Source organism: Malaclemys terrapin, chromosome 8 (assembly GCF_027887155.1).
Source record: "Malaclemys terrapin pileata isolate rMalTer1 chromosome 8, rMalTer1.hap1, whole genome shotgun sequence".
In the NCBI taxonomy this organism is placed as follows: domain Eukaryota; kingdom Metazoa; phylum Chordata; order Testudines; family Emydidae; genus Malaclemys; species Malaclemys terrapin.
This window is the reverse complement of record NC_071512.1, coordinates 95,608,697-95,636,414: the sequence shown is the minus strand read 5'-3', so window position 1 is coordinate 95,636,414 and position 27,718 is coordinate 95,608,697. Positions and strand designations below refer to the sequence as shown.

Here is a 27,718-nt window from a genome sequence, read left to right as displayed (position 1 = left end):
TGCCTTTAAAAGAGATTTAATAAGAAAAATCCCAGCAGAAAACCATCCAATTGGGTGGATGTATGTACAGCCCACTGGCCATTTTATTGCTTCTTTTCTATTGGTGTGAATGGATTGTACAGAGATTTTTGCCCTCCAACTGAAGTGATTTACATTTGGCATCCCTTCTTGAATAAAAGTCTCAACTCCAATACACTGCTCGCTGTATGTGGGGAGAGTTCCTCATTGCACTGAGTGGGAGATCACCAGAAGTTCGAGAACACAGAATACTGGTGGCTTGATCCAAGTTGTAATACAGAGAAACAAGTTTCCCCTCAATAGATTTTTGGCACCATGGAGGTACAAACATGATTTGTAGCTGTCTGTCCATCTTATCGTTCCAAAAGGATCAAAAGGCTTGCAGGGAAAAAAAAAATCTGTTCAGTGAACTGTTTGTAAAGTTTTTCAGGGGAATGTTTTTCCGTTCAGCTCGTTGGTTCCTTTTTAACTGCAAGAGTTATCGGAATCTTTTCCTCCTTTTGAACAGAAGGAAAGTCTACTTTTGGCTTCGCAAGATCATGCTCAGTAGCATTCTGGCCTTCTTTATCCTTCGATGTTTCCAGAAGATGCTGCATGCTAAGTTTGAAAATGAGGCGAGGGTCTGGTCCAGGAAGAGAGGGGCAATTGCAGCTCTCTCTTATTTTAAGTGCCTATGAAAACAAGCAGAAAAATCAAATCAACTTACTAAAACAACGTTGTAGGTAAAAACAATTTAGGAGCATGCAGTTTAGTGCATGACAGTCAGTCTCTTAGCTTTCTAGTATGAATTGTATTTGTTAGTTATATGTTGGTGACTTCAATATTAGGTCTATATACATATTATCTGACAATTTATTGAGGGAAACCAAGACCTCCTGGGGTCAGAAGAGCCATTAATATGGTAAAAGATACTGTTTTTAAGGAGAATGTTTTCTCAGCCAGCTCCATGAAGAGTGGCTACTTTAAGAGGTATGGTACCGTGGTGTTAATAGTATACAGCATTGGAAATCCACAAAACTCTTGTAATTTAACGAAACAATGTAAAGTCTTAATATATTCTAATATTTAGTACTGATCATTATCATGGCCACTTTCATATCTGCTGTTAAATGCTTCTTAGCCTTACTGAAAGAAAGAAGAACACACACTTTATGGGCAAATGACCATCCAGATGCATTTTTAATCCTTGCGTCAGAAAGTTCATTCCCTGTATGTTTTATTCCATTCGTCCTGATTCTCTTCCTAACCTCATGTTTCAGAGGAGTTCTTGTCAGAGTTTCCTTGAGTTACTTACAGCTAAATTAAATCAACAAGGAGTCTGGTGGCACCTTAAAGACTAAGATTTATTTGGGTATAAGCTTTCGTGAGTAAAAAATCTCACTTCTTCAGATGCATGGACCCACAAAAACTTATGCCCAAATATATCTGTTAGTCTTTAAGGTGCCACCGGACTCCTTGTTGTTTTTGTGGATACAGACTAACACGGCTACCCCCTGATAAATTACAGCTAAATGCTGCCTTAGCCATTGGGAGTGGTGTTATGGGGAAACTACAGAAAACAGTGGCTTAGACCCAGAGTGAGAGAAGAGGGTGACCACATAGTAGAGTTCACACTGCAGATCCTTTAAAAAAAGTAAATAAAAAAAACGGAATAATTCACCCTTGGCTTAGGTATGCTACAGACTAGAATAGCCACATTCACTTTTGCAATGAGAAGTGTATGTATGTGGACACAGCAGCTTGCCCTCCTCCCTCACCTACCTAGTTCAGTAGGTATGCTGTCCTGCTGCTAACAGTGAGCAAGGGCTGACTTAGATTCCTTATATACCTACAGGGAGGGAAGGATTTGCCTCAATTTGAAGTTCATTCAGATCCTTCCAGTAGTACAGATCACTTCTTCATTTTTTAAAAGGAAAGAAAAGTCCAGCCTAATAGCTTCTTTTACAACGAGGTTCTGAAACCACGGTTTTCTAAAGAAAATCCTTTTAGTGTAATAAACGGATATCTCTGGAACTGACTTGGAAACAAATGGAATTTAATAGCTCCAACTGGCCTTTAGAAAAAGGCAAGTTCCAGGGACACGACAAATGTTTCTCATCTGTGCTATGTGATAGTTTCTGGTTGAAATGTAGCATTTGAATCATCACAAACGCAACTTTGGGCTTGGGACTGCATAGATTCCTCTCAGTTATAACTTCTTTTTATTAAATACAAATATAAGTTCAACATTTGTTGTCTTGCAAGCTAATCATCCAAATAGTCCCCAAATTTTATCATACATATCAACCCAACTCTGCTTCAGTGACCAATCAATTTCAAAACAGATATTTATAATGACAGACTAAGAGTTTTCTCTTGTTCGCTTGCAGAACATAAGCTGCTGCAAGACTGCATTAATGTCAAGCAGCATTATTCAAGGCAAGTAGAAATATAAAGATTTAAGTTGTATCCTTAAAAGGGCAACATAATCCTCCTTTAAATTAATTTAGCAGTTTTAAATCTCTGGTTTTCTTGACTATGTAATGCTTATCTTCCTTCCTTGGGTTCACTTATCTAAACTGTTGGAGTTCACAACATCAATAGTTACATGCAATAGCTCTGGGGTAATATTCTTACCCTGCAGAGGCCTCTGCTTTCTTATTACACAAAGAAGCTGGAGGTGCCTGATTAAAACACACCAATTCATAGTCCATAAAACACTGAAGTCTACTGTTATGACAGCTGAAAGGCTATGTTTAGCATAGGTCTTCCTGTTAAAGACAGAGCTGCATCCACATTCTAATCAGTGAGTGATTTTTGCAATGATTTTGCAGGTGAATATTTGTCCTTGGCCCACAGGATTCAGTTCTATTTAGTGGGTGCTCTTTCCTAAGCTCAGGGTGGCTCCTGCTATTATTTTTTTTTAAGTGTAAATAATGTACTCAATGCAGCAGAACCATTAAGATGCCATTTCCTGACTTGTTCAAGAAGCCCACAACGTACTCTTTCTGGAAGATACAGCATCCCAATGCCTACCTTCAATATCACTATCATAACTTCAATTCCAGTAATTTGAGGTTGCTCATGAAATTCCACTTCCACCATCCAATCCAGCTAATTTAGTTGTAAGGCTAGTGCATAGACATTCCTAATTAAATGCATACAACTTACCAAGTTAATAGTTTAGATAAGTGAACCCAAGGAAGGAAGATAAGCATTACATAGTCAAGAAAACCAGAGATTTAAAATTGCTAAATTACTTTAAAAGAGGATTACGTTGCCCTTTTCAAGATACAACTTAAATCTTTATATTTCTACTTGCCTTGAATAACCAGACCTGTTATACTAACGAATCCAGCCAGAACCAAGGCAAGTTAAATCTTTAGTGGAGTACTTGGATTAGGTTCGGGTTTGCAGGCACATTACTACTGTCTTTTTCAGACTCCCATTAAGACAAAAGCTCTGCACTGCACTGCAGAAGAGAAGCTGTTAATGGTGAAGATTACCCTGTGTGTGTATTGACACAGAGAGCGGTCACCAAGTAATATTTCTATCACAAGATTTCAGACTTTGGCTTGTAAATGGCAAAGGCGGAGCAGAGGTCTTCTACAATATAGCCGTAGCCACCTACAAACAGCAATGGGGTGGAGGCCTGCCTCTGCCGTTGCTTAGTACCTCACCCACTCCTCTCACTCACATACACCAAAACTTATTGTGGCACAGACGGCTGTATGCAGGTCCTGGGAAAGAGGATGGATTTTATCCCTCAGTAATATATATACATACTTCGCCACTGTCACATTCCTGGGCTTACTGCACCCAACACCCCCATGCCTGGCCTCTCTGAATGCACACCCGACCCCCCCCCCCCCCCGACCCCCCTCCCCCCCCCCCCGGGTCTCTGGCCATCACCTCGCTTGGGATGGAATCACACCATTCTCCCACTTTAGGATCTGCCCTTGGATTGGAGTCCCCCCCCCTCCCCCCATCAACCGTGATTGCCTCAGAAGGCCTGACTAACGTACTGACAATGATTGTGGTACACAGTCATCTGACAGTCCTTTTAATGCAAAGTATTATTTATTAGAACAAATGCATTTAAGAGAAAACCAGTTCTTAAAACAATCAAACAGACTGTACACTTATCTAGCTGACTAGGTATGTAACCATCTTCCACATGGGAATCCTGGTAGGCATAATTCTCTTACAGATCACCAAGACCTCTAGGGTTAGTTCATTCCCTCAGCTTAAACCATTCTCTCCCTCCGCCTCAGGGAGAGAGTTCTTTAAGAGCTGTTTAGTCCTTTTGATCACCCCCTACCTGTTCCTTTTCCTCAAGACCAGATCACATTTTAACTGATTACAGCCCTTTGATCTGTTAGGTTATGTTTATATAACCTCTGTAAGCGAGCCTCCCAGCCTGGCTCAACAGTTTCTAGCTAGCCAGGCTGTCCCTAGTGCTCAAATAGCTGTGCAGAGAGCACTTGGAAGTTGCAGCTTGGGCTGAAGCTTGGCCTCTGAAGGGGGAACGTGGCTTCAGCCCAAGCTGCAACTTCCAAGTGCTGCCAGCTATTTTTAGAGCACTAGCATGAGCCCCGCTAGGCAGAGTCTGTTGACTGAGCTGGGACCCTCACTTCTGTGGACTGTGAAGACATACCCCCTATTTCACAGCTGTGGCAAAACTTATTGGAGGCAGAATGTAAGAGCCACAAAACCGGATTGTTTTTCAAATGTGCGTGGAGAGCAGGGAGTGTCCTTTTCTGGGGTCACTCTCTTCTTGGCAGCAGTCCTCCTGGAATAAAAGCATTCTAAGCATATACCCCAGGGTAATACAGCCTCTCTCAATAACTATGCTACATATCTGTATACTTAGGTTATTACATAGCAGCTCCATGACTGTCACAACCACCTTTATAAGGAAAACTGCAGGAAAAGATGTGTCCAAGTTGCTTTAGCATTTTCATCATAGATTGAAAGGTTTTCACCAGCAATTGGATACGATGACATTCCAGGGGAGGCGGGTGAAAGAAAAGAACCTTTTTTCTAATATTTCTCCTAAAATAGCACTCTTGTAACAGCCTATTTGTTCTGGGCGTGAAGTAGATATCCGCATGTGTCAGGCCGAAGTATTCTCTCTCTCTCTCCCTCTCTCTCTAGTTTAGAAAATGTTACCGACAAGCTTGTTAACCTCATAAAATTTAGAGGCCAATTCAATTATACTAGCCAGTAAAATATCTGCCTTTACTTATGTCACAGACAAAATGAAATTCTGGAAAATGAATAGTGCTTGTATAGTATATACACAGGGCTTGAACATATTTTCTTGTACCTCAGGTTTACCTTTATGTTCAAATAATCTGTTTGCTATAGTTGAGAACCCCAAATAATTAAAATTTCATAAGTATGAGTCACTTATGCATTCCAATTCTGATTTTACTAACCTCACAAGATTGAGAAAGAAGATTGGGCGGTGGGAGGGGAGAGAGAGAGAGAGAGCACACTTGCACAGAATTATATATCCCTCAAAGCGACTGTTCTATATCCAAGGACTGTGGGCAGTATGGCAGCTCAAAAGGAGGACAAATATAATGGATATTAGACAAATTGGTCACCAAAACATAGAACACTGAAGTTTGTGTTGCTGAATCAAGATTCCAATTGTATTAGTTGGAAATGTAAAGTTAATCATAAATAAAATACCTGTTATAGTTTGGAATATTTTTATTTGGAGGTCTACATTTCAGATGCAATTTTCATGTTGGGTTACGGTACTAGTTCTCTATTTCTCTCAACTATCCTCATAATAATATAAGCAGCTATAACACCCAGATCCATCTCGCTCAAGGGCAAGTTATAATGTACATATTCAAAATGCTGTACTGTGTCATCATGTGAAAGTATTTTCAAATGGTTAGACTATTAAATTTCAAAAGGATGATGCATGTATCTGTTCTCCAATTTTCCATATAAACATTCTAGTTACTATAATAATTTATGGTAATCATTAGGCTATGTACTGTAAGTATCCTGAGCATAAACAGATAATTTCATGGTAAAGTTGGTTTTATATACTTAGAATTATTTACAGATTAAAAAACACCCATATTTAATGGCTCCTTTTGTCAGTCTGTATGCAGCTGGTTTGCACTAATAGTTGTCTTACTATCTTAGAAAGTAACAAAATCATTCAAGTTAATAGCAAACAATGTAGGGTTTTTTGGCCTTAAAAGATACAGCAAGCAATTCTAGACTAAGAATGATCAATTCCAGATTTCTAGTACTATAGACATTTCATTCCCTGAGATAGATTTGGGTCACATCATTGTAAAGTGCAATGTCATCATCTGAAGAAAAACCTTTCCTATGGTGCGATGAGAATGCAGACCAATTTATTGTGGTCTTGCTCAGAAAGTACGCTAAGAAACACAGTAACATTATTGAAGTGTCCTTTAAAATTAACTGTTTTCTTTCACTGCCATTTGGTTGTCTGGAAAAAAAAATCTGATCTGAATGGTTGAGTAGTAGGGAACGACTGGCAGGGTCACTTCAGTTGAATGACTATCAAAAATGGATACAAATATAGAGTTCACCATCCCCATTTTGAATTTTGTCTACTGCCAGTATAACGGATGGTATATTTTCTCTTTAGCCTCATGTTACCATAACAAATAAACCTTCCAAGAGATTTACTCACACACTTGCTTTCCCCCATTGCTTGGTGTATGAACAATACTGAGCATATCATATGGATACCTGTAGTGCGGCAATGCTGCAAGAAGAAGCTGTTACTGGTAAATAAAACCTGGCTTTAATAGACTAGCACTGAAAGCAACATTCCCATTTTAGTTCTAGCTCCTCACACAGTTCTCTAGATTGGGGAGAGAAGGGCACCACGTCAAACAGAACCAATTATTACCGCTGCCTATAATTCTTTCTAGCTGTTGCGCATCAGCTCCACTTATCCACTGAACTCCTCTTGAGGGCACAAAGCCCTTACTCCTGCTTCCCCACCCCACTCCAAGTGTGTTTGAGGTGGAATGCAAATTCTGCTCCTCTTCCTCAAATATGATTGGAGGAGATGACTTCAAGACCTCCGCCACCCAACCTGACTGATGGCTGCATTTTTCAGAGGCTGGGGAAAGAAGGAAGGGTTACTCCACCCAGTAAACAACAAGAGATCAAGCAGTGATAACAAAATAAATGCCAACACTCTCCAAGGGCATAAGAAAACTTTTTTTGCTCTAAGATTTTATGTCCTGCACCAGACCAAACAATAATTCAATACTGCCCTGCAAGCCAGCTGGTACTTGGATTAAAAAAAAAAAAAAATCATGGTCTCTATTCCTTTGGTACTGATCTATCTATAACGAGGGCTCCAAGAACACTGTACACAACTTCATTTTCCACTTCCTCTCACCATGGCTGATTTTATAAAACATTCCTATTAAAATCTGCTCACAATTTAAATAAAGACCACAGAGTTATTTTGGTGAAGCAGGGCATTTCTTGGGTAGGTTATTTTGAAAAGAAGCGGTCTAGCTATTCTTCAATCTACCACCCGCAACCACTATTTTGGCTTATGCCATCATTTAGCACACTAATTGCACTTTCTCCAATTGAATGAAAGTCTTCTCTTTCTGAAAGTTCTATGGAAATGGAGTATTTTTATGATCCCCATGCTAACAAATCTCCAACAGTCAGAGCTTGGCAGCAGGAAAAGATTGCAAGTGATAGTTGGCTAGTTGTACAAAATATGCAGCAACCACTTGTTTTGGGATGAAGTAGTAAGTTTCAAAAAGCAGCTCATTTTGTTGGATAAAGAGGAGTTGTGACTAGAATAGATTTGCTGCTGCGAAGGGTAACAGCAGACAGAAAGTCTTTACTTATCTTTAAAAAATGGCCTATGTAATTATCTATATTACATTTCTGGAGAAAGGGGACCCTGTCTGATAATGGAACGCAAGCCTAGATTACTCAGAACAGAACAGTTTTCAAATACAATGCTAACACCTGGGTAATGGGGGCTTTCTGGTTCAGCCACCAGTGGCTGGGTAATTGAGCAAATTAAGAGGATCCGCAAGCAGTTACCTACTTGGCATTCCTATTAGAGGACATTTGAAAGAAAGAACAAAAAGCAGACTCCAGATGGATGGGCAATTGTGAGAATTAGCTCCATTTCCTTAGAGTGGGGTAGAACTGGCTCTCTAATGTGATGGAACAGCTAAAGAGAACTGAAAACAAAAGCAAGCTGCAAAAATCTACAGAAGCTCATGATTACTATGAATATTAAGAAACCTTTTACTGGGGATCGGACATCACTCTTAGGCAAAGCTGTTCATGCCCACTTCAGTGAGAGAAAATGGGAAAGCATGGCTTACTGTGTGTGATAACCTAGGTCCTAGGACTTGTAGCTAAAGGAAGAGGAAACAAGACAACTCAGACGTTAGCACTTTTGTCAGTAAAACTTTTATCAGTCGGGGTGACAAAGTTTCACCAACAAAAGTGCCAGTGTGAACAGCACTATGTTGGCAAGAGACACTCTGCCAACTGTAAGGTCTGTAGTGCAGACAAAGCCTTAATGTCCCAACCTGACCTCTGGTTTCCAGCACAGGTACAAGATGTCACAGAAGACCTAAGTTACTTTAACAAGCCTGTACTTATTAAAGGGAAAGCCATTAACAAAACAAAAATCTTAAATCTTAATCACAAAGTACATTTCATCTAAAGACAGCTGAGAAGCCTACAGAGTAATTACACTTTACCTATGCTGTTTTAATTTTTCTTCACCTAATGGAAGTCCTGAGTAGGTTAGTATTTTATAATGGAATGTTTTTGCAAGGAAAAAGGGCAAGATAAATGTGATGCTATAAAATTAGCTCATAAATCAAGACTAAAGTATGGTTCTAACAACTTTTTGCAGAGGGGGAAAAAACAAAACAAAAAAAACCCCACAGTTCTCTCTACTCACCTCTGGTATAAGCCGGTCCAAGTGTTCAGCTCTGTTTTCATGAGAAGGGTGTGTGGAGAGCCATTCTGGTAATTTACGCTGCCCTTGAATGGTCTCTACTAATTCCATCTGCTGCCAAAACACACTGCTTGCTCTTACATCCACACAAGCCTAAAAGTAAAAAGGAAATATCACGGTACTATAATTCTCAGAAACACATTTTAAATTAGAATTCTCCAAAGCTCCTTTGACTGCATCCCTCACATGAGCATAAACATAAGAATGGCTATACTTGGGTCACACAAGTGGTCCATCTAGCTCAGTATCCTGTCTTCCAACAGTGGCCAATACCAGATGCTTCAGAGGGAACAAACAGAACAGGCAATCATCAAGTGATCCATCCCCTCTCGTCCACTCCCAGCTTTCAGCAAACAGAGGCTAGGAACACTCAGAGCATAGGGCTGCATCCCTACACATCTTGGCTAATAGCCATTGATGGAGCTATCCTCCATGAAATTATCTAGTTCTTTTTTTGAATCCTGTTATAGTTTTGGCCTTCATACCATTCCCTGGCAATGAGTTCCAAAGGTTGACTGTGTATTGTGTGAAGAAGTACTTCCTTTTGTTTTAAACCTGCTGCCTATTAACTTCATTGGGTGACCCCTGATTCTTGCGTTACGTGAATGAGTAAATAACACTTCCCCCACACCAGTCAAGATTTTATTGACCTCTGTCATCTCTTTTCCAGGCTGAACAGTCCCAGTCTTTTTAATCTCTCCTCCTATAGAAGTTATTTCATACACCTAATCATTTTTGTTGTCCTTCTCTGCACCTTTTCCAATTCTATTATAGTATAGCTTTTTTGAGATGGGGTGACAAGAACTGCACGCAGTATTCAAGATTCTATGGTACATGGACTAGAACAAATACTGAAACTTTAATTTTTTCTCTTAAACTACTTCACTAGAGCCAGAAAATGGACAGGTGGGAATGTCAGGTCATGCTCAGTGAGCCAGATTCAACCCTGATGTTAACTACAAAACAAAAACAAAAAATAACCACACAGTTACAGAAAATATGAGATCAGTCTCTCGGGACTGAAGATTGGTGCACTTCAAGGACACACTGGGCCCAGCACTTCATTCATACCTGTGTAATTCATTGACTTTGTAAGAATGCTTAAGTTTCCACATGTAACCCAGGGTTGTGAGTTCAATCCTTGAGGGGGCCACTTAGGGATCTGGGGCAAACATCTGTCTGGGGATTGGCCCTGCTTTGAGCAGGGGGTTGGACTAGATGACCTCCTGAGGTCCCTTCCAACCCTGATATTCTAGGATAAGGAAGTTTACCTCGCATTATGATTGGGCAAATTTAAAATGCCTCAATAAGCAAAGCTATTGCTGCATCAGCGGCATAATTTGTCATATACTCTGAAATACAGCAAACAGCACAAGTGGCAGCAGAGTAAATTTTCATGCTTTAGAGAAAGATGAATGCCATGTACTTTGGAAAATGAAGGGATTATTTTTCCTGTAAACTTGGGAATAATGTTTTTGTTTTTGTAATTACTTTATGAGAAACAGAAGTAAAAGAAGTGAAACAACACTGTAAATGAAACAGGCAGCATGTGTGCACATGTATAAGGTGGATAACAATTATGTTAGTGAAAGGAATGCCATCTGGTTTAAGCACCTGACCTTGGGAATACTTTACACAGCAGTATGACGATCATGAAGGAACTGTGGTAACAGTTGCAATACAGAAGGGATGGAAACAGAATTACCAAAAAAACACACTCCACAAAAAGTTGCAGCAAGGAAATTATTTATATTTTGATAACACAATGCCTAGGAACTCCAATCATCATAAAAAGCCTGATGAAAAATCTTAAGTTTATGTGCAGTCATAGGTCTTAACGCCTAGCTAATTTGGGGCATACATACCCATACTATACTATCAGTTTGTTAAAGTGTTCTGGAGTGTAAATATAGATAGGTATTAGAAAAATCATATCTGAATATGTTGTATGGAGCAATGGTCGTCAAACAAAAAAGTGACAACTGTCTTAGCTAGCTAAATATTTGTAGTAAAATTCAGTATTTAAGGTGTTTCCTATAGTAATACTCTAAGTACTTTGGCAATCTTATTTACTTCAGGGGCTTCTCACTTTCTCCACCCAGGACCTTCAAAGCAGCCAAAGGACAGTGGATTGAGGTCATGGCAAGAATATGTCTTGTGAAGGACAATAGCAGGGGAGTTTTTTTGGGTGGGTGGTGCTTGCGAAGGTGTTGTTGAGATGCTGGCTGGCAAATGGCAAGGGGTTCGTTTCAGCTATTCCTGCTTCCCCCCCCCCCACCCCCGTTCCTATGCTGTTCTCAGGGAAACACTGAGCACTGAACAGCTTTTAGAGGACCACCACCATCCATTGTGCAGCATAAAGATAATGCCAAAAAAAGTGCTCTAGTCAAAATATAAGCTATGAAGGCAGAGTACCGGGGGAGAGTGAGACAGACAAGGTTTATTAAGTGAGGATAGAATGCTAAGGTCATGAAGCCTGTTTATATTATTAGTGATAGGAAAGTAAACAAACATGACTGTTCAGCCAGCAGACCCTCCTAGTACAGTATGTGATACTGTGTGGGATTCAGTACAGGGGTATTGTTAGCATGAATTTGGGATGACCAAATTTCTCGTGAGCGTGGAAGCCATGAGTTAGTTGTAAAAGTCACTCAAAACTCATTTTACAAGAGTATTTGTTTTTTCCAGAGAGTGTGAGTGTAACCCTGCACGACTTCCTTCCTCCCATCCTTTTTTGTCTTTTAGACTGTAAGGTCTTTGGAACAGGGACCATTTCTTCCTATTTGTTTGCACGGCATGTAGCAAATTTGGGGCTCCACCCATGGTGGCTGAGAGGTGCAGGGTGACCATATTTCCCAAAGAGAAAATGGGACACCCCCAGCCGCTTGCCCTAGAAGCATCCCCTCTCCACCCATGCAAGACTGTTGCCCGTCGCTGGAACCCTGAGGAGGGCCCCCTCAGGAGTCTGTCACCTGTCACTGGAACCTTGCAGGGGGGCTCTCCATACTATAAATATTTCCAAGTGTCTAAATGTAAAGATCGCTGTATTCGTATATTTCTGTATATTATCTAAAAATTATCTATGTTTTTTCAGTAAGTCACTATGCTGAAATTCTGTGAACATATGATCTCTTGTAACCTGCCAGGAGTAAAACTAATGATATATACAGCTAGAAAATTAGGAACCTCATCTCCCCATATGCATATGGAGTGTCTGAAATATTGACCAAATATTATATATTATTGACCACTTATATAAGACCAAAGTCTATATACTTGCATCTTCCTGCTATACATTCATGTGAAAAAAGGAACAGCTATGTATCTTTGTTTTTTGTACGTTTTTTTAAATAAAAGTTTGCAATAAACTGCTCAAAGATTTGGAATATTAATATTTTTGTTCAAGATGTATTAGTGGTCAGAACACAGGTGAGAGTCGAGGTACAAGGTAACTAGCTATTTAATTAAGGAATTATTCTCTGGAAACCATAATCACATGTGTGATATTAGAAGTGTGTGTATGTATGTGTTTATGCATACAAACACAAATAATGACACACACTCTTAATCCTGCTGCTGCGATAGGGACATTTCATTTTAACACTAGCCTCAGAAAACTTACTTGTAGGTAAAGTTCAGAGGAAAATGGATCACGATGAGGACTATAATGGGGACTAAATGCAACTGGCACCCAAGCCATAGAAAATTCTCATGAGTGAAGTACATAAGACTCTGTCTTCATTATTAGGTGCTAGTGTACAAAAAAGCATATCTTAGTGGTTCAAAAACAAAAGTAGGAATTAGGATTGGATTCTAGTCATGACAGCCACATACTTTATAGAGAATCATAGAATATCAGGGTTGGAAGGGATCTCAGGAGATCATCTAGTCCAACCCTCTGCTCAAAGCAGAACCAATCCCCAGACAGATTTTTGCCCCAGATCCCTAAAGGGCCCCCTCAAGGATTGAACTCACAACCCTGGGTTTAGCAGGCTAATGCTCAAACCACTTGCTGTACTATTTTGGGAAAGTTGCTTTAACCTCTGTGTGTCAGTGTTTGTAAGGCACTTACCATAGCATCTTCCTTTCAAAGATGTCAGAAATAAAAGTTTGCAGTAAACGGCTCGAAGATTTGGAATGTTAATATTTTTGTTAGAGATGGATTAGTGGTCAGAACGCAGACGAAAGAGCCTAAGTGCAAGGTAACAAGCTATTTATTAAGGAATTATTTTCTAGAAACCATAAGCACATGTGTGATATTAGAAGTGTGTGTATGTATGCGTGTACTAAGTCTTCTAAAGTTAGTGTTAAAAGGAGATGTCCCTACTGCAGCAGAAGGATAAAGAGGGTGTGTGTCATTATCTGGTGTTCATTTCTGGTATGCCCTTTACATGCTTCAAAGCAATGGGGTCTTTGCCCCAAAGAGCTAGATATCAATTTCATTGTTCCTAAATATATTACCGAGACCTATGTCCTCACCTACAATCTATTAAAACCACAATAAAAATGTAATTTCAACTACAGGAAATAAACTCAGAACGATAGAAGATTCAAAAAGGTCAAACTACAAAAAGCAGAATTCTCTTACTATGATGTATTAGCACTAGATGGTGCTGTTCACATAGTTATCCAACTTAGCTCCGAAAACACTGTAATTGGATAGGTAAAGCTGAAAGGTCTTGCTTAATTTGTTTAATTTATTAACTAAATCCCTCTAAGGATAAATGGGTGAATTGGTAGAGAGATTATGAAATAAACTATGAGTACTTTACAAGGAGCATTAAAGCCTCATGTTAAAAAGGAGCCACATCATTTAAATTCCACATAAAAGTATGAAACCCATCTCTTGTACATATGAAGCAGCTGATATATTAAAACTGATTTATAAATAAACTGGCACCATTGAAACAACATGCCTATGCTTATTTTAAATCTTGAAACTAAATAAAAAACTGATCTGAATTATAAGTTACAATGCATTATATACACCATAATTACTAGCTATCATATCTCTAGTGAATATAATCAATCACCATAGAGAAAAATTTAAAACCACTCTTGCTTATTTATAGTGTCTACTCTGATAATGATATACTGAAACTCAAGTGCACTACAGATTAGTAAAACAATTTTCAATAACTTTTGTAAGACAGAAGTTAAGTGAAATATATCAAAAGCCAAAGGATGGAGTTTGTAATCTACATTGCCAGATATATTTCCATGTATATTACCTATGATAGGGAACTTCTTGGCTTTCACTTGTTTAAGAATAAGTCAGTGACACACAGCTTTATGAACTCCACTGTTATAATACTTTTAGCGAAAATGTCCTTTTGTTTCCCAGTTGACCAGTAAACTATTATGTTTTTCCTTAATGTCATTAAACACCTATTTGACTAAAATTTGGGGGATTCCTGGATTGCAAAATTAAAGTTTACCTGTCCATGAATTGTCATTTGTAAATAACTTATTCCAATAATAAATTAAACGGAAGAACTATTTGGCTAGTAAGAACCAATTTTAGTTACCTTTGCAGCAAACTGAAGTCCAACTTTGTCAGCTTCAGCCTCCAATGTCCTGTTATATGGCCTATCAAATATAAACTGGAAGAGAAACATGTCAAAGCCTTGATCATAATTCTTGTTTTCAACAATTTATGAAGTCATTAACATTTTGTATTTTTTCTAACCTGCTCATAATAAAAGCTGGATGGTGGTCATCATTAAATTAATTACCTATATATGACACGTAAGCAGTTTTAATCCTTATCTAGCATAGTATTTTCTTTCTATCAGAACTCAATCCATGTATTCAGCTGGGAAATTTACATATATATGTTTCTCAAGCAAAAGGAGTAAATGCACTTCTAAAGCACCTTTCACCAGCTGATCTCAGAGCATTTTAAAAGCAGTTTAAGGGACACCATCAATTTAGCTAGTCAACTTTAGAAAGAGAAGTAAAGGCAGTTCAGGTACTAGCTAAGCATGTTATGCGCCCCCAACCACCCCATCAATTTTGTGGATTTACGATTACATCTGTTTAAAGAAGTGTTTTATCTCCCCTATGACTGTGTGGAAGATCCACACAAACAGAGGAAACAAACTGATTATGCATAAGCAGGAGACAAACTTTCATCATATATTTGAGTTAATGTCATTTTAAGTTTTGCTTATAACTGTAGTAGGTAAAAATTTCAGGGAGAAATGGGATTTTTAAATTGTCTGTGTCTTTAAACCTCATATGACATACCTGAGGGTAAGTACATATGGTATGGTAAACAAGACAGTCCACAGTGTCCGACACAACCATAAACCATAAGAGATCACTGCCCCTTCATGATTACACTCCCAACACAAGGAGTGAATGCTCCTTGAGAAATCCAAGAGATATAGATATTAATCTGGCCTGCTCCCACTCTATTAACCCTAGTGATGTAAATGACATTGCACAAAGACACTGGTTTGCCAGGCAAAGATCCAGTTATACAACCGCCAATCTTCTAGAATATGCATCTTCTGAAGATTCATGTAGTCATGTGCTAGTAAAACAGGTTACAGTAAAGATTTACATGCCTTGTTGAAGCAGGTTGCTGTTCTGAGTGAACTTTGCTCCTGTTCTATAAGCATTATGACATCACTCTCTGGGCTGAGTATCAATTGGGCAATTCCAACTAGAGAGGGAGCATTACAAGTTTATTGCAGGGTTCTTTCAGCTCCTTCACTTGTTGAGTAAGAGCTGGAAAACATTTGGGATCAGAAAAGAAGTATTCTAGAACAGTAACTGCTACAATAGAATAGCATCAAGAAAGTGGGCCTAGCAACTTGTACACAAGGAGTAAACCTAGTCACTAGTTCTTTCATTGAAGCAGCATGGATAATCCTGTTTTATTCAGCAACTCTAGCTAAACTGAGCAAAGTAACTACATTTTCCTGCATCTTTCCAGAGATGTAAACTGACAGGCATTTTTGGATTATTTTTAGAATGTCTGTATGTCTCCTACCCCACCTTACCCCCAAAAAGCTTTACAATAATAGGATAAGGGTTAGATACATATATTGACTTGTTTGGGTGAAGGCTTCTGGGAAACATAATACAAGGCAACCCAAGCTGATCCTTTCAGAGTAAATCAAAGCAAATTCCATGTTTTAGAAGGAGGGAGAGAACAGTTCAATCCCAAAGCTGAATCCTCTCTTACCAAGTCTAGATATTGCAATGACATATAACACAGAAAACTTGAGACAAATATGTATAGGGAACATTTACTTCCATTTCATTGAACAGTTTCCCCAGGTCCAGAGAAGTGCACATAATCATTAAGAGAACAGGAGATTCTTCTAGGTGTGGTCTTTCATATCTTTCTGAATCACCATTAATAAAAAAGAGGGAGGATAATAAGCTAGATGGATCACCTGTGTGCACCATGACACCCCGTTTCTATTTTGTGTCTGACGGATGGATAAGATGATCACTTGCAGCACTGACTTGAGTAAGCTCTACAAATAGGCAGTTTTTCCATCTATTCATCATGGTCACTTGTTATTCTTTGTTTTGGTGATTTTACTGCAATTTTTAGTCTGGGACTTCTAGGTATCAAGGAGGTTATCTCGCAGCTCAAAAAAAAAAGATATAAAAGTTTGAGAGATAGGTAATCTGATTATTCTTTACCCAAACAGGGGTGGGAGGACTGAAAATTATCTTAATCACGTGCAGAAATTTTAATGAATTCTGGATGCTTGTTTTTCTAATGGCTGCTGTATAGAACAAAGGAGCTGCAAGGCAGGGGGCAATATAACACTACAAGGATCTGCACTAAAACTCTATTATCCCCAGAATGTTTCTGGATCTGTTGTCACCAAGCAAGATCGTGTCCCCATTAGACCTAAAATACATCCCAGTACTGCCTTTCCAATTATGGTTGTATTCTGAAGAATTCCTAAAAATGGCAACAGGGTATTCCATATTTATTGTGTTCCAATGATTATATCAAAGTTTGCTTAATTTACAGGAGATGCTTTCTTAAATACCAGCCCTGCAAAACTGGTGAAAGTTCTATATACTTGCTATCTATACTTAAGAGGAAGGATTGAGGGCACAGGGATAGAAAAATAGAATAAGCAAGCTTGTTAAGAAAGAGATACTTTCTTTTCTGCTTCTGCCTAATAAGCCTCGGCAGTAGCCACATGAAGAAGCTAGGTGGATGGGCCTCAAGGCATTTAATAGGCGGTGGGTATTCATCTGCCACTGACAAATGATTTTGGATTTTTTTTTTTTTTTAAACTTATGGACATGTTGGAATGAAAGAAGATCTACCAACTCTTCCTTCAAAACTACCTGAAAGAAATTAGACAGAGTGACTGATATGGATTTACAGACACTGACAACGGTTGTGTGTGTTAAAGAAGAAAAAGTCCCATACACCTTAAAAATCTCAACACCTCAGTTAGCTCAGGAAATACAAACGATGTGTAGTGGGTTAGAGAGCAGAGAGCGGAGGGAAGAGAGAAAAAGAAGTGTTCTATTTGTGCATGCTAATGTAGTCACGTGGGGTAAAGCCCAGATTACTGTAAAATTTTCTGCTCTTTTGTGAGCAATTCCTTAAATTAAAGTCAATTAGAAAAACTTCTGGTATAAAATCAAACAAAATCTGTGCTCATTTGCTGTATACAGAAGACAGAGGGAACAAAATAACCTGGAAGAATGAGTGGAACTTGTTTACAGTGATAGGTACTTAGACTGTAAGCTTTGTGGTAGAGATGTTCTTTTCTTCGGTTTGTACAACTAGCAGAATGGGGTCCTGGTCCATAAGCTGGGCTCCTAGGCGCTATGAGAATACAATATTTACAGTAAGGAGGAGCTGGTGTTCCTGGGGAGGTACGCAAGAGGAAGAACTCATAATGCAGCTTAAACTGTTCAGGCAAGGTGGCTAAAATAACTCACACAAGGAGGAGAGGGGGGCGGGGGAAGGGAATATTGCCATGGACAACAAGGGCAGGCCAGGTTGCTATTATCTAGAATAACATAAGGCGGTAGACAGAGAAAAGCAGAGAGATGCACACTTGAGGGTGGGTGAGGGGAAAAAACTGCTCTGGTAAGTATGACAGCTAGACACTGAGCGGGAGCAGGAGGATTTTGCAAGGACATAGGTGAAACCAGGATAAAGATTGTGCTTTTAATAAAACTTCCCTTTAACAAAAGCCTCTCTCCCTACTCAACTAATTTTGAAGTAGCCTTAGACTGTGGAATAAAGTTTTGCAATTTGCTTTTATCTCAGTTGTCTCTCTCCATATTCCATGTTGAATAAATTTTATTTTACTTAAGCCAAGAGTCAGAATTTGAAATTATTTGGTGTTATTGCTAGAGTAAGAGGTACTTCAGTGGTAAGGGATAAGAACAGTTTTGCAGTGCAAGCATAAAAAATTAAATAAACCTAATTTACATTCTTGGTCAAAGGCACAATTCAATCCCACAAGGTCATGTCACGATACCAGTTGCAGTTACCACAAAACGTGAGAAAAGTCTTGAATAAGAAGTGAGTTTAAGAGGTTGACAGGGAGCTGGGTCTCAGAGACCAAACAATGGGCTTTTGTCAGAGCTCAGTCACAATAACTCAACATTTCTCAAACTTTGGTCTTTAGATCATTTGCTGGCATTCAGTGTAGAAGCAGCTTAAAAGCCAGCAAACATCCAGTCTCTGTTATAATAATTTATGTTCAAAGTCTATAGCTCCCAGACTGATAGGTAGATATCATAGCACAGACTGGTTATATTTGTTTTTATGTTTTGAAGAACCATTAGGTAACAGGAAAAGAATCACCGGCAATATAAGAGTCTTTATTCCAAGGCTGATAAAAATGTTAGGACATATGTAAAGCGTTTTTGGGGGAATTTTGCATAAGAAGTAGTTGAATAACTGGGCAGAAGCACACAAATTATTTATCAGGAGGAATGTGGCACTACACAAACTCCAAGTTTTATTTTATTGATATTTATCTTGGAGGGACTACATACATTTCACTGGGTTATTTGTAGTGTGCTAATGGCTTTAAAATGGGACTTAGATTCTGAATTTTGTTAAATTAGAAGCCTGTTTCCCACCAATAATAAATATCCATAAACACATTCATTCCACATAATTCTGACAAACTTTCTGTCAAATGCAGAAAAATAGTATCTCAAACATCAATTGTTTTGAAAAGGCAAACAAAGATTAAATGGGATATTGAACATCCCAGAGGTTCTAATTCACAAGTGCTAATATGCTGTAGATTAGTTCTGTAGGCTGACCCTCTGCTACACAATTTGGAATTGGGCTCTTCCGAAGCTAAAAATAGTAAATTATTTACTAAATATTTGAAATATTACATGACAAGGGTCAAGTCACAGTACAGCAGGGATAGGCAACCTATGGCACGCGTGCTGAAGGCGGCACACGAGCTGATTTTCAGAGGCACTCACAATGTCCAGATCCTGGCCATCAGTCCGGGGGGCTCTGCATTTTAATTTAACTTTAAATGAAGCTTCTTAAACATTTTAAAAGTCCTATTTACTCTACATACAACACATAGTTTAGTTATATATTATAGACTTATAGAAAGAGACCTTCTAAAACGCTAAAATGTATTACTGGCATGCGAAACCTTAAATTAGAGTGAATAAATGAAGACTCGGCACACCACTTCTAAAAGGTTGCCGACCCCTGCAATACAGCATCAGATGAAGTAGAAATACTAGAAATTATTTATAAAAATACGGCTCTCTCAAAAAACCCAAATACTTATTATACAATTATAACTCTTTGCTCTCCCCTCTTACACACAGAGTTGGGTGGCACAGTGATCCTACAGTACTACAAATGGAATGTTTTCCAAATGACTAAGAAATGACAACTTACCTGAATAATAGTAGAAAGTATATTCAGCTGCATTTATAGCAAAAGTGTCACAGTGTGTTTCATACTGAACCAGTGTTAAATAAATGAAGCAAGTACAACAATGCCACAGCCTCTGCCTTACCTCCTGCAACTTACTCTGGATCAACTGGCCTACAATTGCCAAACTATCTCGAGGACAGACTGCCCAAATCATAGTGAGCAAGATAAGCGACAGGAAATCCAAGAAATGTACCAGACTGGCTTTCTCTGCCTGAAAACAAAAACAGCGAAGTTTTCAATCATTTACCCTTGGATCTTGCTTGCATGCATTATTTCTGAATTTGACACAGATAATTATATACGTACCTAAGATAGAAAATGCCATCACAGAGTGGGATAACTCTTTAAGAAAAGTGGACTTAGCCCCAACTGCGAATAATTCTCTGTCTCCTAGGTGAGGGGTTTTAGGTCAGGTATCAGGTGATAGCCTGCAGACAACCTGGTCCTCAAATAAAAGACCAACAAGCAACACAGAGGGAGAGACTTGCTCAGAGCACATAGGAGCACTGCAGGAGACCCAGTAACAGGGAAAAAGACTGAGACACAGGCTCTCCAGACCAGCCTCGCTGAAGATAGAAAGTGTGTGGGCAGAGACAGGATCCTTATGTGGAAAAGGCTTTAGAAGGAGCCAGGCAGGCAGACTTGGCTTTTCTGTTTTGATTTGTGTTGGACTACTTTGACAACAAACACATCCCTGAAAAAATGGACTGAAATTCTTCTGCTGTTGGGAGCTTTACTTGACATACTGGCCAGTGAGTGGTCCACCAGCTTACAGGCCCTGATCATTGTAATATGAGCATTTCTCAATCTAACATTTATCCACACAATACCTCTGTGAAGTAGGGAAGTAATATCTCTGTTTTACAAATGAGGACTGAGACAAAGAGCGACTAAGTGACTTGCTTAAGTTCACACAAAGAATCTGTAGCAGAGAAGGGACTTGAATTCAGATCTTCCAAGAAGCAGGCTAGTGCCCTAACCGCTAAGACCATCTTCCTCCCAAATTCCATCAATCTTGCCAATTTTAATCTTTAATTCAATTCTGTTACAATGTAAAGCTATTCCAATAGTTAGAGCTGTTTCTCTCTCTCAAAAACTGCAGCCCTCATTTCTCTGTTCTCCTTTTCATAGGTGCAACACTATCAAAAAGGGATAATTCAGCATAACTTCTCCCTCCCAAGTAATAGCCGCAAGGGAATACTGCTAACCCTTGTAACATTTGTTCCCCAAATGCACCAATCACAGTTGTGTAGCAACTTTCCACTAAATGATTTATAACTTGTAAAACTACTAGGCATGACTATTTTTCAGGTGAATTAAGCCCTTTTTTGTATGTAATCATATGCAAATCTGTTGTGTGGGTCACAATTATTTTTCTTTGCTTAGTGAACAGTTTGTGCGAGGTTTAGCACATGGTCGCTCTGTGAACCACTGACTATTGGTTATTCACTCCAGGAAACTGGTTACCTAAGTCACATGGTATCTCAGGTCCTGATTGGATGACTGAGGCTTTATAACAACAGGAGAAGTTCCCTTTTTTCCTACATAAAATTAGCCATGAATATTTTTAACTGTTCAAATAACCACAAGCACTTCTGGCATGAATCTTCTTGTTCACCAAAATGTTTGCAGGTGCCAGTGAAACAAATCAGCTGGTTTGTTTGCAAATGCTTTTGAGAGCTATTTACCTAGCTCTAGAATAACCTTGAAAAATTATGGGGAGTTTTATGTTGAAAGTTAATGGGTTTTTAGACTGGATGGGAAAGTACAGATATAAGAGCTGCAGAGGTTGCATTTAAAGAAAGCAATAATTTGGGGCACAGATGCAGCTACATCTTATAATGACCTGATTTATCCACACTGCTGCTTGTCTAAACAGAAAACATATCTTTATCTAGAACAACTTGGGCCAAGATTTTATTCCCAACCTGTTTTCTCAAAGCTGAAAGACTATTATACCCGGTTTGTGCATGAAAACTAGTGATGAACTACCATTCATCCATGAACACATTAAGGCTTGGGATATGCGCAAGATGGTGCATGCTCACATTTGCAAGTACACTCAGTTATCTGCAAACAGAGTCAGACTTTAGGCCCTGTGAAGACGTATCCAACAACCCTAAAAACTAAGGAATTTTAAGGGCTTTGCTACTGAACTGCAAGTACCGTGTAATTGAGAAGACATTTTAAATACATCTATGGATTCAACATGTTTAGAAGGACTAAGGGCCCAATTTTGTCAAGTGCTGAGCACCTACAACTCCCAAAGCCTCCATCTCTCAGGGTCAAATCCTAACTGCTATTTTGTAATGGAATGGAAGCCTCTCTTAGGGACTGATCCTGCCAACAGTCTCTAGCAGGTATAGCTCCAACATTGATTAAAACGGCACAGCAATATGTGCTGGATCAGGACAGTCACCCTTTAAACCAAATTCTTTATTCAGTTTGAGGAAGCAGCCTGAGACTTTGGTTTATATATTAACTTTTTTTTTTTTTTTAAAAGGGTACTTACTGCATGTCCCAATACAGCATGAGCTATTTCATGTCCCAAAATGAAATAGAGCTGGTGAATATCTGACACCACATTTAGCAAACCAGTGAAAACAAATACTTGGCCATTCTGTGAACAAAAAGAAAAAACACATATCATAAGATAGCATAGGAATTGTGTAAACAAGTTGCATTCTTCAATATTGCTTACTTTTGCTTTTGGATTTTACTTACTGGAAGTACAAAAGCATTTATGCCTGGTTCTTCCACCACATGGATAGCCCACTTGAACTCTGAGATCTGCAGGATGTCCTGGTTGCTTTCAGATAAATGACCAATAACTTTTTTCACTACCTGATAGCGAGGGTCTGTCTCGGATAACATCTGATTTTTAAACTGTTCCATCCACTGAAAGAGACAATTTGTTGATGTCTATACAGAATAAATAATGCAGTCTGGAGGCTAGCTGTTACACTTATATGCCATATCAGCGTACCACAGTAAAAGTTTTGTTCCAGACAATATATTTACAATCCAGTTCTCATATGCTCTTTTCTCTTATATACACCAACTCAATCATCCAAGGAAAGCAGTAGAGCTCAGTTTTTCACAACTCTATGCTAATTGTTTTGTACTGGATGTAATAAAATTGAACATTTATATATGCTGCAAAATAATTTACACCAAGTGATTGGATATTAATTAGGCTATATTAGTACAAAAATCATTGGCCAATGTGGAGAGAGAGCAGAAGGAAGCTGGCTGCAGGACACGGACACTGCCTCACGGACAATTCAGAGAAGCTGTAGGCAAGAGTAGGATGTCCTAGAGCAGCGGTTCTCAACCAGGGGTCCGGGGCTCCCTGGGGGACCGCAAACAGGTTTCAGGGCGCCACCAAGCTGGCCAATATTAGACTCGCTAGGGCCCAGGGCAGAAAGCCGAAGCCCCACTGCATGGGGCTGAAGCCCAGGGCCCTGAGCCCTGCTATCTGGGGCCGAAGCCTGATCAATATAGCTTCGGAGTCCCCTGGGGCATGGGGCCATGGGCAATTGCCCAGCTTGCTACCCCCTAATGCCAGCCCTGGCTGTTATATGCAGAAAAAGAGTTGTTGTGACATGGAGTTTTTATAGTATGTTGGGGGGGGGGGCGCCTCAGAAAGAAGAAGGTTGAGAACCCCTGCCCTAGAGTACTAGTACTAGAGCCCAAAAGGCTCAAGAGTGGTGAGGAAACTTAGGCAGGGAACAGCACATAGGCATTTTATTTTATTATTACTTAGATTTTTCTCTCGTGTGCTATGTTAGAAATCGTTGTAAAGACTGTTTGATATGTTTTAACTATCATGTGATCCTGGAAAAGTAAACTATAAATCAAAGCGCCCACAAGGCTGAAGCTTTGGGAAAGGGTGTGTTTAAACTAGAGGGTGTCTTGGGGGCTCTGCACTGACCTGGGGGCTTAGGGCAGCCAACCAATGAGGTCCCACTTCCATGAAGAGGTAACAGACCAAGTCTGTGCCCAGGAAATGTGCCAGTGTAGCTAAAGAAAGAGACAGTGCTAGATCCTACCCAAAGGGAAGTTTAAGAGCAGATGGGCCCAATATGTCACTACCCAAACAGAAGGCTAGTGAGTGGCCAGAAGGGGGAGCCCGACCAGGGTTGTGACACACATCAATAAGCAGAAACATGATTTTTGTGTGAGAGAGATGAGGAGGGCTTGTTTTCTTTCGGACAACTCACCATATCATACTCCATCTGTGACAATATCCTAAAATGTTCCTTCCCGAATACCAACAGTCGAGCACGCCCAGTGATTGGTGTTTCCTCCAAGTGAGTAAAATAAAATATAATAAATAAAACCGCCAAGCTACACAGACCCACAACTATCTTCCATTTGTTTTTTCTCGCACTTTCTTTAAAAAGTTCCCGCTTGTTAGGAGGCAGTGCCCTCCACCATTTTCTGATGCTCCTGCAAGACACAAACGTTGTACATTGTGAAGTGGGTATAGTGCCTCACACAAGTGAGGAGGGACTGTATACATTAACATTTGTAAAGTGCTAGGATATCCTTGGATGAAAGAGTCAAGAGAATCATTAAGTAGTATGTATTCTGCCAGTTCAGCACAATATTTTCTTCAAGGAACATGAATGTCTCATAAGGTAGATGCTTCCTTTTTAAATAGGAACCATTCCAACCTTTATCTTTTTGATCTGGTTAAAAATAGCATGTTGGGATTTTTTATTTTTTTTTTTGAGAACATCTGAATGAAGGATTTTTCACCCTGGTACTCCTTGAATGGATTTGCAAGACACAATCAGCAAGGGCTGATCAAAAATAAGTACATACAAAAGGATGCACATATTGAATCTTATTACGCATACAGGAGAAAATGAATTTCTATTTCTGTGCAGGAGCTGCACAATCAGAATCCAACTTAAACCAGGTGGTACATTTGTAAATTCAGCTTAGGCTGCAGCCAGGGAATTTGAGCACCCCCACTTTACCTCCAGCCTGAAGTCAACATGTCAGACTTGTGTCAGCAACAGTAGCTACTCTCACAATCAATAGTGATTGATTGTAACAGTCTGAAACAGGTGCATTTTCTAAAACAAAATCACAGGAGAGAGGTCCTCCCAGTTTATAACCATTTTAGTCTGATTGGTATATGGACCCTGTTGCGGTTTGAAGCTTGTGATAAAATAATAAAAACAAAAAAAAATTCCAAACCTAACCCCAAATCCTGCAAAGCTTTACACAACAAATGTTCAATTTTATACACACTGAGTAGTCCCATTAACATTAATGAGATTACTCACTGTGCGTAACATTACACACATACATAAGTCTTTGAAGGATAGGGTCTTACTCTGTAAGAGAAAATAAAACAGCATTTTACCTTCCAAGAATGATAGCAAATAACTTCTGAGCCGGTTTAAGAATAATCCACAATAGAGGCACTGGAGCAGCCTGAAATGATGATGATGTGTGAAAAAGCCTGATTATCTGAACATCCCAAGCAGGAATGCGATCTGGGGACTGCACTGGAGCAAGACTTCGGAATAATGCAAACTCTTCCACTAACGGCTGAGAGGCCAGGAAACAAGGACTTCTACGGCTACTGTGTATGTTTGTGCACACTTTTATATTCTTGGCATTCAAAAAACATCTTTGGCTTTTATTAATAAATTTTCTGTAGAAGTTAGAGCTTCCAATCATAAAATAATAGCTGGTGTTGCTGCTTGTATTTAGTCGCTGGCATTTATCCACTATCCGATTTATTTGAATCTGGTGATGTCCATTCAAAGCTTCAACTGAAGACTTATAAAGCTTATTGCACTTTGTCTGGCTGGCCAAAGAAGTTAAGCGAAATAAAATGCAGTTCCTACCAGCTATCTTTAAGCTGCAAATGGCATTCATTTCTCCTTTGTTTATTCACCCTGAAACAAAAGAGGCATTATTGTAGAGATCTTAACAATATAATAAGTAAAGCAATTCCTGAGTTATGAATTCACTTTAGCTGAACAGAAATATCCTACTTCTTGTTTGCCAACAGTCTCAGAATTACAACCGTCTTCTATTATGTACTTATTATAACACTGTTTTAAACTGCACAAAAAGATATTAAACTTTGCAACTGAAAGTGTAGGAAAGAGTTTCCTCATGGTCTCTTTTTCTTAAAGACAAGACATTAAAATGATTGTTTCAAAGGATAGCTGCTTGTTGGTGTCCTTTATTCAGAAGGTGTAAAAAGCTGGTAACAATATGGTTCTGTGGATTTTGCTCTTTATTTTAAATATCTGTATCCATTACTGTCAGGAGGAGGAATACTTTTATCATCTAATTTTGAATTTATAAAATGCACCTATCATGCTTTTTAGGTGCATGTACTTTCGTGCACAAAACAAAGTTGATGCAATATCAACTGCCAGATACAGAACCTCCCTCAAAGATGTTAATTGCCACTAAACCACCTCTCCACAAGGAAAAACCTTACTGAACAATTAAGCTATTTGTATATCAATAATCTGGGTGTTATCAGATCTGGTAGAGAAGCCAGGGCTCTTCACTGTTCATTCAAAAAGACAGCAAAAGATCCAATATACTTCATAGACTACTAACTTTTTACACTTCAGTCAAGGAGGCAACTATCACTTCCTCTGTACGTTACCCTTCTGCAAGCTATCCTAATTAACACGGTTCATTACTACAGCTCCATTTGATGTGGACCTTAAAAAGGAAGTTTTCTGCGGCTGTGCAGTCAAAGTGCAAGAATGAGCAAAGACTTCAAAACTACTGAAAACCTCAATCTGCAACATTATAAAGGAAGTTTATTTTGCACAAGAGAGGAGCCTGTCCCATTAAGCTTCCTTGTTCATATTAAAGCAGTGTAGCACCTAGACACTAGGGCAGTAGGCATTTTAGGAATCCTTGGGAGATTCCCTTATAAATAGATACTTTGACATGGCCACCTGACTCTAGGGTGACCAGATGTCCCAATTTTATAGGAACAGTCCGGACTTTTGGAGCTTTTTCTTACATAGGCACCTATTAGCCCCCACCCCATCCCGATTTTTCACACTTGCTGTCTGGTCACCCTACACCTGAGTAACATAGTACTAGGCTTGGGAGGATTTGATTTTTCATCAGTAAATGTTGATTTCACCTGACACACATGAACCAGCCAAAAACATATTTCCATCGATAAAAAACACACACACACACACACACACACAAAACCACATTTACAGAGAAGCAACGTAAGGAAACTGCTGCTTGAGAACTTAGGAGCGTTTGATTGAAGGCTCTTTACTTTGTACGTGTGACAAGCTCCGGGGACAGTTTGTGTTTCAGAGCGCTCCCTTTTTTGAATCCCAACTGCCACTCCCATGCCATAATTCTCGCCTCACACCCCACCCCCGCGCGCCAGGAAAATGTAACCGCCCAAATAAAACGCTGACAGAGACACGTTATCCGCCCGTGACGCAGCCTGGAGCCCGGCCTGGGCCAGCCCGGCGCAGACACAGGCTCGGGGGCCTCCCCTGCTCCGCGGGAGCCGCCAAGGCCCAGCCCCGCTGACACGTCACGGTCTGGACGGGCCGGAGCGGCGGGCACAGGCCGGAGGGTGGAGATCCGGCCCCGCTCCCCGCTGAGGGGGCGGCTCGCTCGGGCCCGACTGAGCGCCCCGTACTCACCGCCTCGGGAAGTGGAGCTGGGGCCTTCGTGGAGGCCCCGCCCCACACCCCCCTGGCTCCGCCTCCGGCTGGGAAGGCGCCACTACAACG

At 39.7% G+C, this 27,718-nt stretch overlaps 1 protein-coding gene across 1 annotated transcript; it reads right to left on the bottom strand.

Annotated features, from left to right (window-relative positions):
• On the bottom strand, positions 1-27,718 carry OMA1 (OMA1 zinc metallopeptidase). Its single transcript, XM_054038320.1, has 9 exons — positions 27,629-27,718; positions 25,333-25,873; positions 24,176-24,404; positions 22,677-22,850; positions 22,465-22,572; positions 20,035-20,163; positions 14,551-14,625; positions 8,966-9,115; positions 1-689 (listed from the first exon to the last, which is right to left on the bottom strand). The coding sequence occupies exons 2-9, from the start codon at positions 25,851-25,853 to the stop codon at positions 465-467; spliced, it is 1,611 nt and encodes a 536-aa protein (XP_053894295.1). The 5' UTR covers positions 25,854-25,873; positions 27,629-27,718; the 3' UTR covers positions 1-464.